Source organism: Bombina bombina, chromosome 1 (genome assembly GCF_027579735.1).
Source record: "Bombina bombina isolate aBomBom1 chromosome 1, aBomBom1.pri, whole genome shotgun sequence".
Classification (NCBI taxonomy): domain Eukaryota; kingdom Metazoa; phylum Chordata; class Amphibia; order Anura; family Bombinatoridae; genus Bombina; species Bombina bombina.
Window position 1 is genome coordinate 338,507,488 of NC_069499.1, and position 15,435 is coordinate 338,522,922.

Consider the following 15,435-nt stretch of genomic DNA (forward strand, 5'->3'; position numbering starts at 1 on the left):
GCATGCACAGTTGTAATGGTCTTAGATGAATGCGCGCAAAAGGAACTATGTCCATTGCCGCTACCATCAACCCGATCACTTCCATGCACTGAGCTATGGAAGGAAGAGGAACGGAATGAAGTATCCGACAAGAGTCTAGAAGTTTTGTTTTTCTGACCTCTGTCAGAAAAATCCTCATTTCTAAGGAGTCTATAATTGTTCCCAAGAAGGGAACCCTTGTTGACGGGGATAGAGAACTCTTTTCCACGTTCACTTTCCAACCGTGAGATCTGAGAAAGGCCAGGACGATGTCCGTGTGAGCCTTTGCTTGAGGAAGGGACGACGCTTGAATCAGAATGTCGTCCAAGTAAGGTACTACCGCAATGCCCCTTGGTCGTAGCACAGCTAGAAGGGACCCTAGAACCTTTGTGAAAATCCTTGGAGCAGTGGCTAATCCGAAAGGAAGCGCCACGAACTGGTAATGTTTGTCCAGGAATGCGAACCTTAGGAACCGATGATGTTCCTTGTGGATAGGAATATGTAGATACGCATCCTTTAAATCCACCGTGGTCATGAATTGACCTTCCTGGATGGAAGGAAGAATAGTTCGAATGGTTTCCATCTTGAACGATGGAACCTTGAGAAACTTGTTTAAGATCTTGAGATCTAAGATTGGTCTGAACGTTCCCTCTTTTTTGGGAACTATGAACAGATTGGAGTAGAACCCCATCCCTTGTTCTCTTAATGGAACAGGATGAATCACTCCCATTTTTAACAGGTCTTCTACACAATGTAAGAACGCCTGTCTTTTTATGTGGTCTGAAGACAACTGAGACCTGTGGAACCTCCCCCTTGGGGGAAGTCCCTTGAATTCCAGAAGATAACCTTGGGAGACTATTTCTAGCGCCCAAGGATCCAGAACATCTCTTGCCCAAGCCTGAGCGAAGAGAGAGAGTCTGCCCCCCACCAGATCCGGTCCCGGATCGGGGGCCAACATTTCATGCTGACTTGGTAGCAGTGGCAGGTTTCTTGGCCTGCTTTCCCTTGTTCCAGCCTTGCATTGGTCTCCAAGCTGGCTTGGCTTGAGAAGTATTACCCTCTTGCTTAGAGGACGTAGCACTTTGGGCTGGTCCGTTTTTACGAAAGGGACGAAAATTAGGTCTATTTTTTGCCTTGAAAGGCCGATCCTGAGGAAGGGCGTGGCCCTTACCCCCAGTGATATCAGAGATAATCTCTTTCAAGTCAGGGCCAAACAGCGTTTTCCCCTTGAAAGGAATGTTTAGTAGCTTGTTCTTGGAAGACGCATCAGCCGACCAAGATTTCAACCAAAGCGCTCTGCGCGCCACAATAGCAAACCCAGAATTCTTAGCTGCTAACCTAGCCAATTGCAAAGTGGCGTCTAGGGTGAAAGAATTAGCCAATTTGAGAGCATTGATTCTGTCCATAATCTCCTCATAAGGAGGAGAATCACTATCGAGCGTCTTTATCAGCTCATCGAACCAGAAACATGCGGCTGTAGCGACAGGGACAATGCATGAAATTGGTTGTAGAAGGTAACCCTGCTGAACAAACATCTTTTTAAGCAAACCTTCTAATTTTTTATCCATAGGATCTTTGAAAGCACAACTATCCTCTATGGGTATAGTGGTGCGTTTGTTTAAAGTGGAAACCGCTCCCTCGACCTTGGGGACTGTCTGCCATAAGTCCTTTCTGGGGTCGACCATAGGAAACAATTTTTTAAATATGGGGGGAGGGACGAAAGGAATACCGGGCCTTTCCCATTCTTTATTAACAATGTCCGCCACCCGCTTGGGTATAGGAAAAGCTTCTGGGAGCCCCGGCACCTCTAGGAACTTGTCCATTTTACATAGTTTCTCTGGGATGACCAACTTTTCACAATCATCCAGAGTGGATAATACCTCCTTAAGCAGAATGCGGAGATGTTCCAACTTAAATTTAAATGCAATCACATCAGGTTCAGCCTGTTGAGAAATGTTCCCTGAATCAGTAATTTCTCCCTCAGACAAAACCTCCCTGGCCCCATCAGACTGGGTTAGGGGCCCTTCAGAGATATTAATATCAGCGTCGTCATGCTCTTCAGTATCTAAAACAGAGCAGCCACGCTTACGCTGACAAGGGTTCATTTTGGCTAAAATGTTTTTGACAGAATTATCCATTACAGCCGTTAATTGTTGCATAGTAAGGAGTATTGGCACGCTAGATGTACTAGGGGCCTCCTGAGTGGGCAAGACTAGTGTAGACGAAGGAGGGAATGATGCAGTACCATGCTTACTCCCCTCACTTGAGGAATCATCTTGGGCATCATTGTCATTATCACATAAATCACATTTATTTAAATGAATAGGAATCCTGGCTTCCCCACATTCAGAACACAGTCTATCTGGTAGTTCAGACATGTTAAACAGGCATAAACTTGATAACAAAGTACAAAAAACGTTTTAAAATAAAACCGTTACTGTCACTTTAAATTTTAAACTGAACACACTTTATTACTGCAATTGCGAAAAAACATGAAGGAATTGTTCAAAATTCACCAAATTTTCACCACAGTGTCTTAAAGCCTTAAAAGTATTGCACACCAAATTTGGAAGCTTTAACCCTTAAAATAACGGAACCGGAGCCGTTTTAAGCTTTAACCCCTTTACAGTCCCTGGTATCTGCTTTGCTGAGACCCAACCAAGCCCAAAGGGGAATACGATACCAAATGACGCCTTCAGAAAGTCTTTTCTAAGTATCAGAGCTCCTCTCACATGCGACTGCATGCCATGCCTCTCAAAAACAAGTGCGCCACACCGGCGCGAAAATGAGGCTCTGCTTAAGCTTTGGGAAAGCCCCTAAGGAATAAGGTGTCTGATACAGTGCCTGCCGATATTATTATATCAAAATACCCAGATAAAATGATTCCTCAAGGCTAAATATGTGTTAATAATGAATCGATTTAGCCCAGAAACAGTCTACAGTCTTAATAAGCCCTTGTGAAGCCCTTATTTATGATCGTAATAAACATGGCTTACCGGATCCCATAGGGAAAATGACAGCTTCCAGCATTACATCGTCTTGTTAGAATGTGTCATACCTCAAGCAGCAAGAGACTGCACACTGTTCCCCCAACTGAAGTTAATTGCTCTCAACAGTCCTGTGTGGAACAGCCATGGATTTTAGTTACGGTTGCTAAAATCATTTTCCTCATACAAACAGAAATCTTCATCTCTTTTCTGTTTCTGAGTAAATAGTACATACCAGCACTATTTCAAAATAACAAACTCTTGATTGAATAATAAAAACTACAGTTAAACACTAAAAAACTCTAAGCCATCTCCGTGGAGATGTTGCCTGTACAACGGCAAAGAGAATGACTGGGGTAGGCGGAGCCTAGGAGGGATCATGTGACCAGCTTTGCTGGGCTCTTTGCCATTTCCTGTTGGGGAAGAGAATATCCCCACAAGTAAGGATGACGCCGTGGACCGGACACACCTATGTTGGAGAAAATGTGGCTTCAGTGTCCCTTTAAGCCCCACTGTATGTCATTTTTCAGCAAGGAACCCATACATGCTATATATTGGGGGGGTTTCAGCAGACCCAGCAAATTCAAATACATTATTATATGTATATAATCATGACATGCGAGAAATATAAAAAAAAAAGTGTGAAAAAAAAAATCAATGGTGTGTGTGCACATATGGGCTACCGTTCGCTTCTACTAAAAGTATTCCCACAGTGATCTCCTGCTATTAAAGCCTATATAGGGGTTCTATTTTAGAGAAGGGCTTATGGGCTTTAAAACAAGGGGTCTTGGGAGATCTGTAGATATTTTTAAGGACCTGTTATCAGTGCCTAGAGAACCCTTCATTAAAAACGTGTAGTTTTAGTAAAACTTTGACTTTATACCTCTACGATACACACAATTTGAAAGATTAGGTGATTTCCTTCCAAACAGTAGAATTGCATAATTAATAAGTACATAATAAAAAGACTGATTTTAAACCTTCTCTGAATTCCAAATAAGCAGTAGATTTTTTGCTGACAAATTTTTTTTTTTCTTCTTATTTTCTGGCCTCCTGTATCATTTGACAGTCAATCACAGACTACTATATGTATACTCTGTGAGCTTGTGCACATGCTCAGTAGGATCTTATGCCCCAGAAAGTGTGTATATAAAAAGACTGTGCAAAATTTGATAATGGAAGTAAATTAGAAAGTGTCTTTAAACTGCGTGTTTTAAACTGCATCTGAATCGTAAAAACGTATTTTGACTTGTGTCCCATTAAGCTCCTTCTAATAGACTGGCACTTTCAGGTTTCCAGGACTCACTGGCTTTCCTGAATTCCCCTGGTGATGCGGATACCCTTGGCCACCTCGTTAAGTGGAGGACCGATAAAAAGCAACACTCCCCAGGATGACGGCATGTGATCGCACCTACAGTACATCATTGTGCGGATGTTGACCACCTGTTTTCATCTGCATTTAAATGGTTAAAGTATAGTGCAAAACTGTTGCACTGGGCATAAACATTTTATAACATAATTTATGTAAGAACTTACCTGATAAATTAATTTCTTTCATATTAGCAAGAGTCCATGAGCTAGTGACGTATGGGATATACATTCCTACCAGGAGGGGCAAAGTTTCCCAAACCTCAAAATGCCTATAAATACACCCCTCACCACACCCACAATTCAGTTTAACGAATAGCCAAGAAGTGGGGTGATAAGAAAAAAGTGCGAAAGCATATAAAATAAGGAATTGGAATAATTGTGCTTTATACAAAATCATAACCACCACAAAAAAGGGCGGGCCTCATGGACTCTTGCTAATATGAAAGAAATGAATTTATCAGGTAAGTTCTTACATAAATTATGTTTTCTTTCATGTAATTAGCAAGAGTCCATGAGCTAGTGACGTATGGGATAATGACTACCCAAGATGTGGATCTTTCCACACAAGAGTCACTAGAGAGGGAGGGATAAAATAAAGACAGCCAATTCCTGCTGAAAAAAATCCACACCCAAAATAAAGTTTAACAAAAAACATAAGCAGAAGATTCAAACTGAAACCGCTGCCTGAAGTACTTTTCTACCAAAAACTGCTTCAGAAGAAGAAAATACATCAAAATGGTAGAATTTAGTAAAAGTATGCAAAGAGGACCAAGTTGCTGCTTTGCAGATCTGGTCAACCGAAGCTTCATTCCTAAACGCCCAGGAAGTAGAAACTGACCTAGTAGAATGAGCTGTAATTCTCTGAGGCGGAGTTTTACCCGACTCAACATAGGCAAGATGAATTAAAGATTTCAACCAAGATGCCAAAGAAATGGCAGAAGCTTTCTGGCCTTTTCTAGAACCGGAAAAGATAACAAATAGACTAGAAGTCTTACGAAAAGATTTCGTAGCTTCAACATAATATTTCAAAGCTCTAACAACATCCAAAGAATGCAACGATTTCTCCTTAGAATTCTTAGGATTAGGACATAATGAAGGAACCACAATTTCTCTACTAATGTTGTTGAAATTCACAACTTTAGGTAAAAATTCAAAAGAAGTTCGCAACACCGCCTTATCCTGATGAAAAATCAGAAAAGGAGACTCACAAGAAAGAGCAGATAATTCAGAAACTCTTCTGGCAGAAGAGATGGCCAAAAGGAACAAAACTTTCCAAGAAAGTAATTTAATGTCCAATGAATGCATAGGTTCAAACGGAGGAGCTTGAAGAGCTCCCAGAACCAGATTCAAACTCCAAGGAGGAGAAATTGACTTAATGACAGGTTTTATACGAACCAAAGCTTGTACAAAACAATGAATATCAGGAAGAATAGCAATCTTTCTGTGAAAAAGAACAGAAAGAGCAGAGATTTGTCCTTTCAAAGAACTTGCGGACAAACCCTTATCTAAACCATCCTGAAGGAACTGTAAAATTCTCGGTATTCTAAAAGAATGCCAGGAAAAATGATGAGAAAGACACCAAGAAATATAAGTCTTCCAGACTCTATAATATATCTCTCGAGATACAGATTTACGAGCCTGTAACATAGTATTAATCACAGAGTCAGAGAAACCTCTTTGACCAAGAATCAAGCGTTCAATTTCCATACCTTTAAATTTAAGGATTTCAGATCCTGATGGAAAAAAGGACCTTGTGACAGAAGGTCTGGTCTTAACGGAAGAGTCCATGGTTGGCAAGAGGCCATCCGGACAAGATCCGCATACCAAAACCTGTGAGGCCATGCCGGAGCTACCAGCAGAACAAACGAGCATTCCTTCAGAATCTTGGAGATTACTCTTGGAAGAAGAACTAGAGGCGGAAAGATATAGGCAGGATGATACTTCCAAGGAAGTGATAATGCATCCACTGCCTCCGCCTGAGGATCCCGGGATCTGGACAGATACCTGGGAAGTTTCTTGTTTAGATGGGACGCCATCAGATCTATTTCTGGAAGTTCCCACATTTGAACAATCTGAAGAAATACCTCTGGGTGAAGAGACCATTCGCCCGGATGCAACGTTTGGCGACTGAGATAATCCGCTTCCCAATTGTCTACACCTGGGATATGAATCGCAGAGATTAGACAGGAGCTGGATTCCGCCCAAACCAAAATTCGAGATACTTCTTTCATAGCCAGAGGACTGTGAGTCCCTCCTTGATGATTGATGTATGCCACAGTTGTGACATTGTCTGTCTGAAAACAAATGAACGATTCTCTCTTCAGAAGAGGCCAAAACTGAAGAGCTCTGAAAATTGCACGGAGATCCAAAATATTGATCAGTAATCTCACCTCCTGAGATTCCCAAACTCCTTGTGCCGTCAGAGATCCCCACACAGCTCCCCAACCTGTGAGACTTGCATCTGTTGAAATTACAGTCCAGGTCGGAAGCACAAAAGAAGCCCCCTGAATTAAACGATGGTGATCTGTCCACCATGTTAGAGAGTGTCGAACAATCGGTTTTAAAGATATTAATTGAGATATCTTCGTGTAATCCTTGCACCATTGCTTCAGCATACAGAGCTGAAGAGGTCGCATGTGAAAACGAGCAAAGGGGATCGCGTCCGATGCAGCAGTCATAAGACCTAGAATTTCCATGCATAAGGCTACCGAAGGGAATGATTGTGACTGAAGGTTTCGACAAGCTGTAATCAACTTTAGACGTCTCTTGTCTGTTAAAGACAGAGTCATGGACACTGAATCCATCTGGAAACCCAGAAAGGTTACCCTTGTCTGAGGAATCAAAGAACTTTTTGGTAAATTGATCCTCCAACCATGATCTTGAAGAAACAACACAAGTCGATTCGTATGAGATTCTGCTAAATGTAAAGACTGAGCAAGTACCAAGATATCGTCCAAATAAGGAAATACCACAATACCCTGTTCTCTGATTACAGACAGCAGGGCACCGAGAACCTTTGTAAAAATTCTTGGAGCTGTAGCTAGGCCAAACGGCAGAGCCACAAACTGGTAATGCTTGTCCAGAAACGAGAATCTCAGGAACTGATAATGATCTGGATGAATCGGAATATGCAGATATGCATCCTGTAAATCTATTGTGGACATATAATTCCCTTGCTGAACAAAAGGTAAGATAGTCCTTACAGTTACCATCTTGATAGTTGGTATCCTTACATAACGATTCAATATTTTTAGATCCAGAACTGGTCTGAAAGAATTCTCCTTCTTTGGTACAATGAAGAGATTTGAATAAAACCCAATCCCCTGTTCCGGAACTGGAACTGGCATAATTACTCCAGTCAACTCTAGATCTGAAACACATTTCAGAAATGCTTGAGCTTTTACTGGATTTACTGGGACACGGGAAAGAAAAAATCTCTTTGCAGGAGGTCTCAACTTGAAACCAATTCTGTACCCTTCTGAAACAATGCTCTGAATCCAAAGATTGTGAACAGAATTGATCCAAATTTCCTTGAAAAAACGTAACCTGCCCCCTACCAGCTGAGCTGGAATGAGGGCCGCACCTTCATGTGGACTTAGAAGCAGGCTTTGCCTTTCTAGCTGGCTTGGATTTATTCCAGACTGGAGATGGTCTCCAAACTGAAACTGCTCCTGAGGATGAAGGATCAGGCTTTTGTTCTTTGTTGAAACGAAAGGAACGAAAACGATTATTAGCCCTGTTTTTACCTTTAGATTTTTTATCCTGTGGTAAAAAAGTTCCTTTCCCACCAGTAACAGTTGAAATAATGGAATCCAACTGAGAACCAAATAATTTGTTACCCTGGAAAGAAATGGAAAGTAAAGTTGATTTAGAAGCCATATCAGCATTCCAAGTTTTAAGCCATAAAGCTCTTCTAGCTAAAATAGCTAGAGACATAAACCTGACATCAACTCTGATAATATCAAAAATGGCATCACAGATAAAATTATTAGCATGTTGAAGAAGAATAATAATATCATGAGAATCACGATGTGTTACTTGTTGCGCTAAAGTTTCCAACCAAAAAGTTGAAGCTGCAGCAACATCAGCCAAAGATATAGCAGGTCTAAGAAGATTACCTGAACACAGATAAGCTTTTCTTAGAAAGGACTCAATTTTCCTATCTAGAGGATCCTTAAACGAAGTACCATCTGACGTAGGAATAGTAGTACGTTTAGCAAGGGTAGAAATAGCCCCATCAACTTTAGGGATCTTGTCCCAAAATTCTAATCTGTCAGACGGCACAGGATATAATTGCTTAAAACGTTTAGAAGGAGTAAATGAATTACCCAAATTATCCCATTCTTTGGAAATTACTGCAGAAATAGCATTAGGAACAGGAAAAACTTCTGGAATAACCACAGGAGCTTTAAATACCTTATCTAAACGTTTAGAATTAGTATCAAGAGGACCAGAATCCTCTATTTCTAAAGCAATTAGTACTTCTTTAAGTAAAGAACGAATAAATTCCATTTTAAATAAATATGAAGATTTATCAGCATCAACCTCTGAGACAGAATCCTCTGAACCAGAGGAATCATCAGAATCAGAATGATGATGTTCAGTTAAAAATTCATCTGTAGGGAGAGAAGTTTTAAAAGATTTTTTACGTTTACTAGAAGGAGAAATAACAGACATAGCCTTCTTTATGGATTCAGAAACAAAATCTCTTATATTATCAGGAACATTCTGCACCTTAGATGTTGAAGGAACTGCAACAGGCAATGGTACTTTACTAAAGGAAATATTATCTGCTTTAACAAGTTTGTCATGACAATCAATACAAACAACAGCTGGAGGAATAGCTACCAAAAGTTTACAGCAGATACACTTAGCTTTGGTAGATTCAGCACTTGACAGCGATTTTCCTGTAGTATCTTCTGACTCAGATGCAACGTGAGACATCTTGCAATATGTAAGAGAAAAAACAACATATATATAAAGCAAAATTGATCAAATTCCTTAAATGACAGTTTCAGGAATGGGAAAAAATGCCAAAGAACAAGCTTCTAGCAACCAGAAGCAATAAAAAATGAGACTTAAATAATGTGGAGACAAAAGTGACGCCCATATTTTTCGCGCCAAATAAAACGCCCACATTATTTGGCGCCTAAATGCTTTTTGGCGCCAAAAATGACGCCACATCCGGAACGCCGACATTTTTGGCGCAAAATAACGTCAAAAAATGACGCAACTTCCGGCGACACGTATGACGCTGGAAACGGAAATAGAATTTTTGCGCCAAAAAAGTCCGCGCCAAGAATGACGCAATAAAATGAAGCATTTTCAGCCCCCGCGAGCCTAACAGCCCACAGGGAAAAAGTCAAATTTTATGGTAAGAAAAATGTTAAATTAAAATGCATTATCCCAAATATGAAACTGACTGTCTGAAAATAAGGAAAGTTGAACATTCTGAGTCAAGGCAAATAAATGTTTTAATACATATATTTAGAACTTTATAAACAAAGTGCCCAACCATAGCTAGGAGTGTCACAGAAAATAAGACTTACTTACCCCAGGACACTCATCTACATATAGCAGATAGCCAAACCAGTACTGAAACGAGAATCAGCAGAGGTAATGGTATATATAAGAGTATATCGTCGATCTGAAAAGGGAGGTAAGAGATGAATCTCTACGACCGATAACAGAGAACCTATGAAATAGACCCCTTAGAAGGAGATCACTGCATTCAAATAGGCAATACTCTCCTCACATCCCTCTGACATTCACTGCACGCTGAGAGGAAAACCGGGCTCCAACTTGCTGCGGAGCGCATATCAACGTAGAATCTAGCACAAACTTACTTCACCACCTCCATCGGAGGCAAAGTTTGTAAAACTGAATTGTGGGTGTGGTGAGGGGTGTATTTATAGGCATTTTGAGGTTTGGGAAACTTTGCCCCTCCTGGTAGGAATGTATATCCCATACGTCACTAGCTCATGGACTCTTGCTAATTACATGAAAGAAATTATAATTTCAATGTGTTTATTGTCCCTTTAACTAAGTACTTGTTTAAATGAGTCAAACAGATGGCATTTTAAAATGTATTAGTTTTTTAACAAATGTTCCTGCATTCAGCAATTCTTGTTTTTATGCATTTCAGGTGTGTTACTGTCCACCAATAACACAATGGGAGTTCTGCTTATCGGCCAATGAGTAACACAGCCATAAGGTAGTTATATTTTCTGCTAGCTTTTTAATATACATGAAATGTCAGATTATTCTGCCCTTTTTTTCCTGAAGTCATTATAAACACTTACAAATATGCTGAGCAAGATGATATTCCATGGAAAACGCCTCCTGTTTGAAGAAACAGAAATGACATCAAGTTAATCATACACCATTTGTCCTGTTAGAGATGCACAGAAACAGGATATAAAACAAAAGTCAATATATTTATTACGTGAACATTAGTTCCTCTCAGGGACAGCTCTAAGCAGTGTTATAATTACAATAAAATATAATACCCATGAAATATATGAAAATATATCAGTATTTAATTCATCATAAACTTAAAGGGACATAAAAAGGAAGTCTGAAATATATAGCAGTGCACTTCCAATCCTGTTTTTACTAATTTAAAGCAAAGAATCAAACTAACTATAACAGAAGCAGGAATGTCCATGCTTAAGAAAAAACGGATCTATTTTTTGTTTCTTTTGTCAGTGTCATCTATCTACCTGTTTATCAGAAACACTATGACAACTTAAAGGAAATATTTTAAATTAAAATGAGAATATGCTACCTTAAAGGGACATAAAACCCAAAATGTTACTTTATGATTCAGATAGAATATATAAATTTAAACAACTTTCCAATTGACTTCTATTATCGACTTCTCTTCGTTTTCTTGTCATCCTTTGTTGAAAAAGCAGGAAGTAAGGAGTGTGCACATGTCTGCAGTACTACATGGCAGCAGTTTTGCAACAATGTTATACATGAGCAAGCGCAATAAATGCCAGCACTATTTCTTGACATGTAATGCTCCGGACATGTGCAAAGAGCAAGTGAACAAAGCAAATTTGATAAGAGGTAAATTAGAAACTTTTTTTTAAATTGTATTCTCTATATTAATGATGAAAGAAAATGTTTGTATATCATGTCCCTTTAATGTCAGTTTAAAATTAGATTCAATCAAATAATAATTTCAAATATAGACACAATTTTAAAAATGATGCTACTTTAAAGGGACAGTCAATACCAGAATTTTTGTTGTTTAAAAAGATAGATAATCCCTTTATTACCCATTCCCCAGTTTTGCATAACTAACAATGTTATAGAAATATACTTTTTACCTCTATGATTACCTTGTATCTAAGCCTCTGCAAACTGCCCCTTATTTCAGTTCTTTTGACAGACTTGCATTTTAGCCAATCAGTGCTATCTACAGGGTAACTTTACGTGCAATGTGCAATGTTATTTATATGAAACACATGAACTAATGCCCTCTAGTGGTCAAAATGCATTCAGATTAGAGGCAGTCTTCAATGTCTAAAAAATTAGCATATGAACCTCCTAGGTTTAGCTTTCAACCAAGAATACCAAGAGAACAAAGCAAAACTGGTGATAAAAGTAAATTGGAAAGTTGTTTAAAATTGCATTCCCCATTTAAATCATGCAAGTTTTTTTTTGGACTTGACTGTCCCTTTAAGTAAACTTACTGGTTCTCTTGCAGCAGAAACAGCTCCTGCCCGGTTATATAGCACAAATGTCAAAACACCATGGAAAAAATGCTAGCTAATAAAAAAATACTCACTCACCTTGGACCTTGACAACAAGAAAGAACCATATATGAGACAAAGAAAACAGCACTGTAAGACAAAAGAGAAAACAATATTTAGAGAGATTATTATCAATGGTGTAGTAGATTATACTAATCTATTCCAGTTGAAAAGCTAATCAAACAAAAAACAAACAGAGATTACCGGTGACTAAATAGTTTCTGAGGTAGCCCTATGATATTTTGGGGCTTGGGAGCTTATCCTAAAGAGGTGGAAAGGTCCTCTTTCTACAGATGTGCATGGAGGAATGCTAGGATTACCCATATGTTGTAGGGTATGGATCACTGTGGACTATATGATGAGGGAATAGGTAGCTGATAGGCCCCAAGAGGCGACACATCTGAATGTCCTGTAGAGCGAGGGGTGGCTAGAGGGGAACTATTTGTGAATGTCCTGTAGAGTGAGGGATGGCTAGAGGGGAACCATTTGCGAATGTCCTGTAGAGCGAGGGGTGGCTAGAGGGGAACCATTTGTGGTTGTCCTATAGAGCGAGGGGTGGCTAGAGGGGAACCATTTGTGAATATCCTGTATAGAGCAAGAGGTGGCTAGAGGGGAACCATTTGTGGCTGTCCTGTAGAGCGAGGGGTAGCTAGAGGGGGAACCATTTGTGGCTGTCCTGTAGAGCGAGGGGTAGCTAGAGGGGGAACAATTTGTGGTTGTCCTGTAGAGCGAGGGGTGGCTAGAGGGGAACCATTTGTGAATGTCCTGTAGAGCGAGGGGTAGCTAGAGGGGAACCATTTGTGAATATCCTGTAGAGCGAGGGGTGGCTAGAGGGGAACCATTTGTGAATGTCCTGTAGAGCGAGGGGTAGCTAGAGGGGAACCATTTGTGAATATCCTGTAGAGCGAGGGGTAGCTAGAGGGGAACCATTTGTGAATATCCTGTATAGAGCAAGAGGTGGCTTTAGGGGAACCATTTGTGAATATCCTGTATAGAGCAAGAGGTGGCTAGAGGGGAACCATTTGTGAATATCCTGTATAGAGCAAGAGGTGGCTAGAGGGGAACCATTTGTGAATATCCTGTATAGAGCAAGAGGTGGCTAGAGGGGAACCATTTGTGAATGTCCTGTAGAGCAAGGGGTGAATCGGTCAACAGTGTTATTCAACACAGCATAGGACAAAACACACTGTGAAGAGGTGGGACATACACTTGTTGATCTAAGTAAAAACGAGAATAAAGGCAATACCTTTATGTTCAATCTGTTGCCAACCTAAGTCAGTCTGCTGAAATTATATGGACCATACTTTCCCTTTGTTCCAATGCCTATATCTTGCAAATGAAATGTGGAACACTGAGCTTTGCTGTTCACCACTTAATAAATATGCACATATCTCCTAGCAGCAACTTTGAATGGAGAAGCTCCTATTTTGGCTTTCTGTAGAGACCCCCCCTTGTGGGACTGTGACCAGAAGTAATGAAAAGTAACACACAGTCCAGTCCAGCATCTCAGGCAACTGCACACCACAAAGGGTAACCACTTATACCCAAACACAATATCAGAAAAATCGAAAAAATATGGCAGCATAAACGGTCCTTTATTTAGCGCAACAAAACAGCAGGCGTTGTTTCGGGAACAACTCCCTGGAAGGAAGTAATGGACCCTGCACAAATTAAGTTATAAAAAAAAGAAATCCTTTTAAAATTGTAATACATATTGCAATGATTGCTTTTAAATAGAACTAACTGCTTAGTGCTTTTTAATTACAAAAACTTGTTTGATGTTGATACACTTTAAAACTGGAATTAATGTTTATACTGTTAGAATCAGATACTTACTATGAGGCATAGTAAATGGCAGGATTTTTGCGCACAAAGGTATAAACTGGCTTCCTGCAAAGAAAAAACATGGATCATACAAAGGAACTAACAATGCCACACCAGCAGGTCAATATATACAGTATCCCATTACGCAATCAACCCCATAACCTTCCCACCTTGTGTCACACTACGGTAAGTGTTTTTGAGCAAGGCAAAGTACACAGAGAAACGTAAAGGTACATTGGATAAATACATGAAAGAACAATTAAATGATTTATTTTATATTGGTCAGAAATTTAGTACATGCTACACTACTCATGGAAATACCATCAAGAACTTGTGTTAGTCTAAAGCAGAGCGTTCCAAACTTTTCATGTTGGTGACACACTTTTTAGACCAACATCATTTTGTGACAGAGTAATTCAGTTGTACTAACAAACAGGAGGTTAAACTTTTTTCTGTTATGAGGAGTATTATGTACTGTGTTTTATAGTGCCTATTAAATTCATTTGCATTTTACTATTGTATCCTGTCATTTGGATGCGTGGATATACCGGGTGCTGCCTTTTTGTTACTGATTTAGGAGGTTAAACTAACTTGTTTGAAGAGATACGGACACATGCAAAAATTATATAACACAATGCGATAATTAGATTGCAGTTTATCTAAATCTGCCTGTAGTTATCGTATTATTAATATAACTTCCTAATAATAACTACAGGCAAATTTAGATAAACTGCAATATAATTATATCTCTAGCAGCAGTCTTGAAAACAAGCCACTATTCTTTATTCACAACTTTAGTATTTCTTTTCTTTCTGACTAATTATATAAAGCTCCAAGGAGTGTAAATTTAGGGCAGCTGGCATCTTTGGGGGTGATGGAGCAATACATCAGGAGCATATCACCCTCCTAGAACTGTCACTAATGCCCAACTGATTTTTTATTAGCAAACATGGAAGGGGGAACTTAGAATGTAAAAAAGTAAGAGAAATAATAACTACCTGTTGTTCATGGGAATTAATTAGCATGGTTTCAGGAAGATCCACCATCCATGTGCATTCACATTGCTTGTCTGAGACATGTTTGCTAATAACAAATCAGTTGTGACAGTTCTAGGAGGACGATTTGCGTCAGTCCCCATGTATTGCTCTATCACCCACAAAGATGCCAGCTGCCCAAAATTTCTAGACTTCTGATCAGGTAAAGTTAATTTTCAGATTAACCCCTGTGATACCAGAAAGAGCTGGATTGCAGCCATTGTCATTAGAAATGTTACTTAAAAACTATTCTATTCGTTGTGCCTTTCATGTTAGGCTAATCCTCATCTTGCAAAAAGTACAGCAATACATTGATAGGGAATGCCTGGCATACTTTCCAGCAGATGTAAGATTAAAACTTTAAGGGTAATACATTATTAACCTAATACAGTTAACCTTATATCTGATGAAAAGTCTGCCAGACATTCCCTATCAATG

General features: G+C 39.5%; 1 protein-coding gene across 2 annotated transcripts in view; it reads right to left on the reverse strand.

The window, feature by feature from the left end:
- TMBIM1 (transmembrane BAX inhibitor motif containing 1) overlaps positions 1 to 15,435 on the reverse strand; it is a 249,393-nt gene that overhangs the window by 121,436 nt on the left and 112,522 nt on the right. For both annotated transcript variants that reach the window (XM_053698127.1, XM_053698125.1), the window contains exons 5-7: positions 13,976 to 14,029; positions 12,179 to 12,229; positions 10,679 to 10,718 (exon numbers count right to left, since the gene is read on the reverse strand). In XM_053698127.1, coding sequence (XP_053554102.1) covers positions 10,679 to 10,718; positions 12,179 to 12,229; positions 13,976 to 14,029 — 145 coding nt within the window. The remainder of the gene's footprint in view (positions 1 to 10,678; positions 10,719 to 12,178; positions 12,230 to 13,975; positions 14,030 to 15,435) is intronic.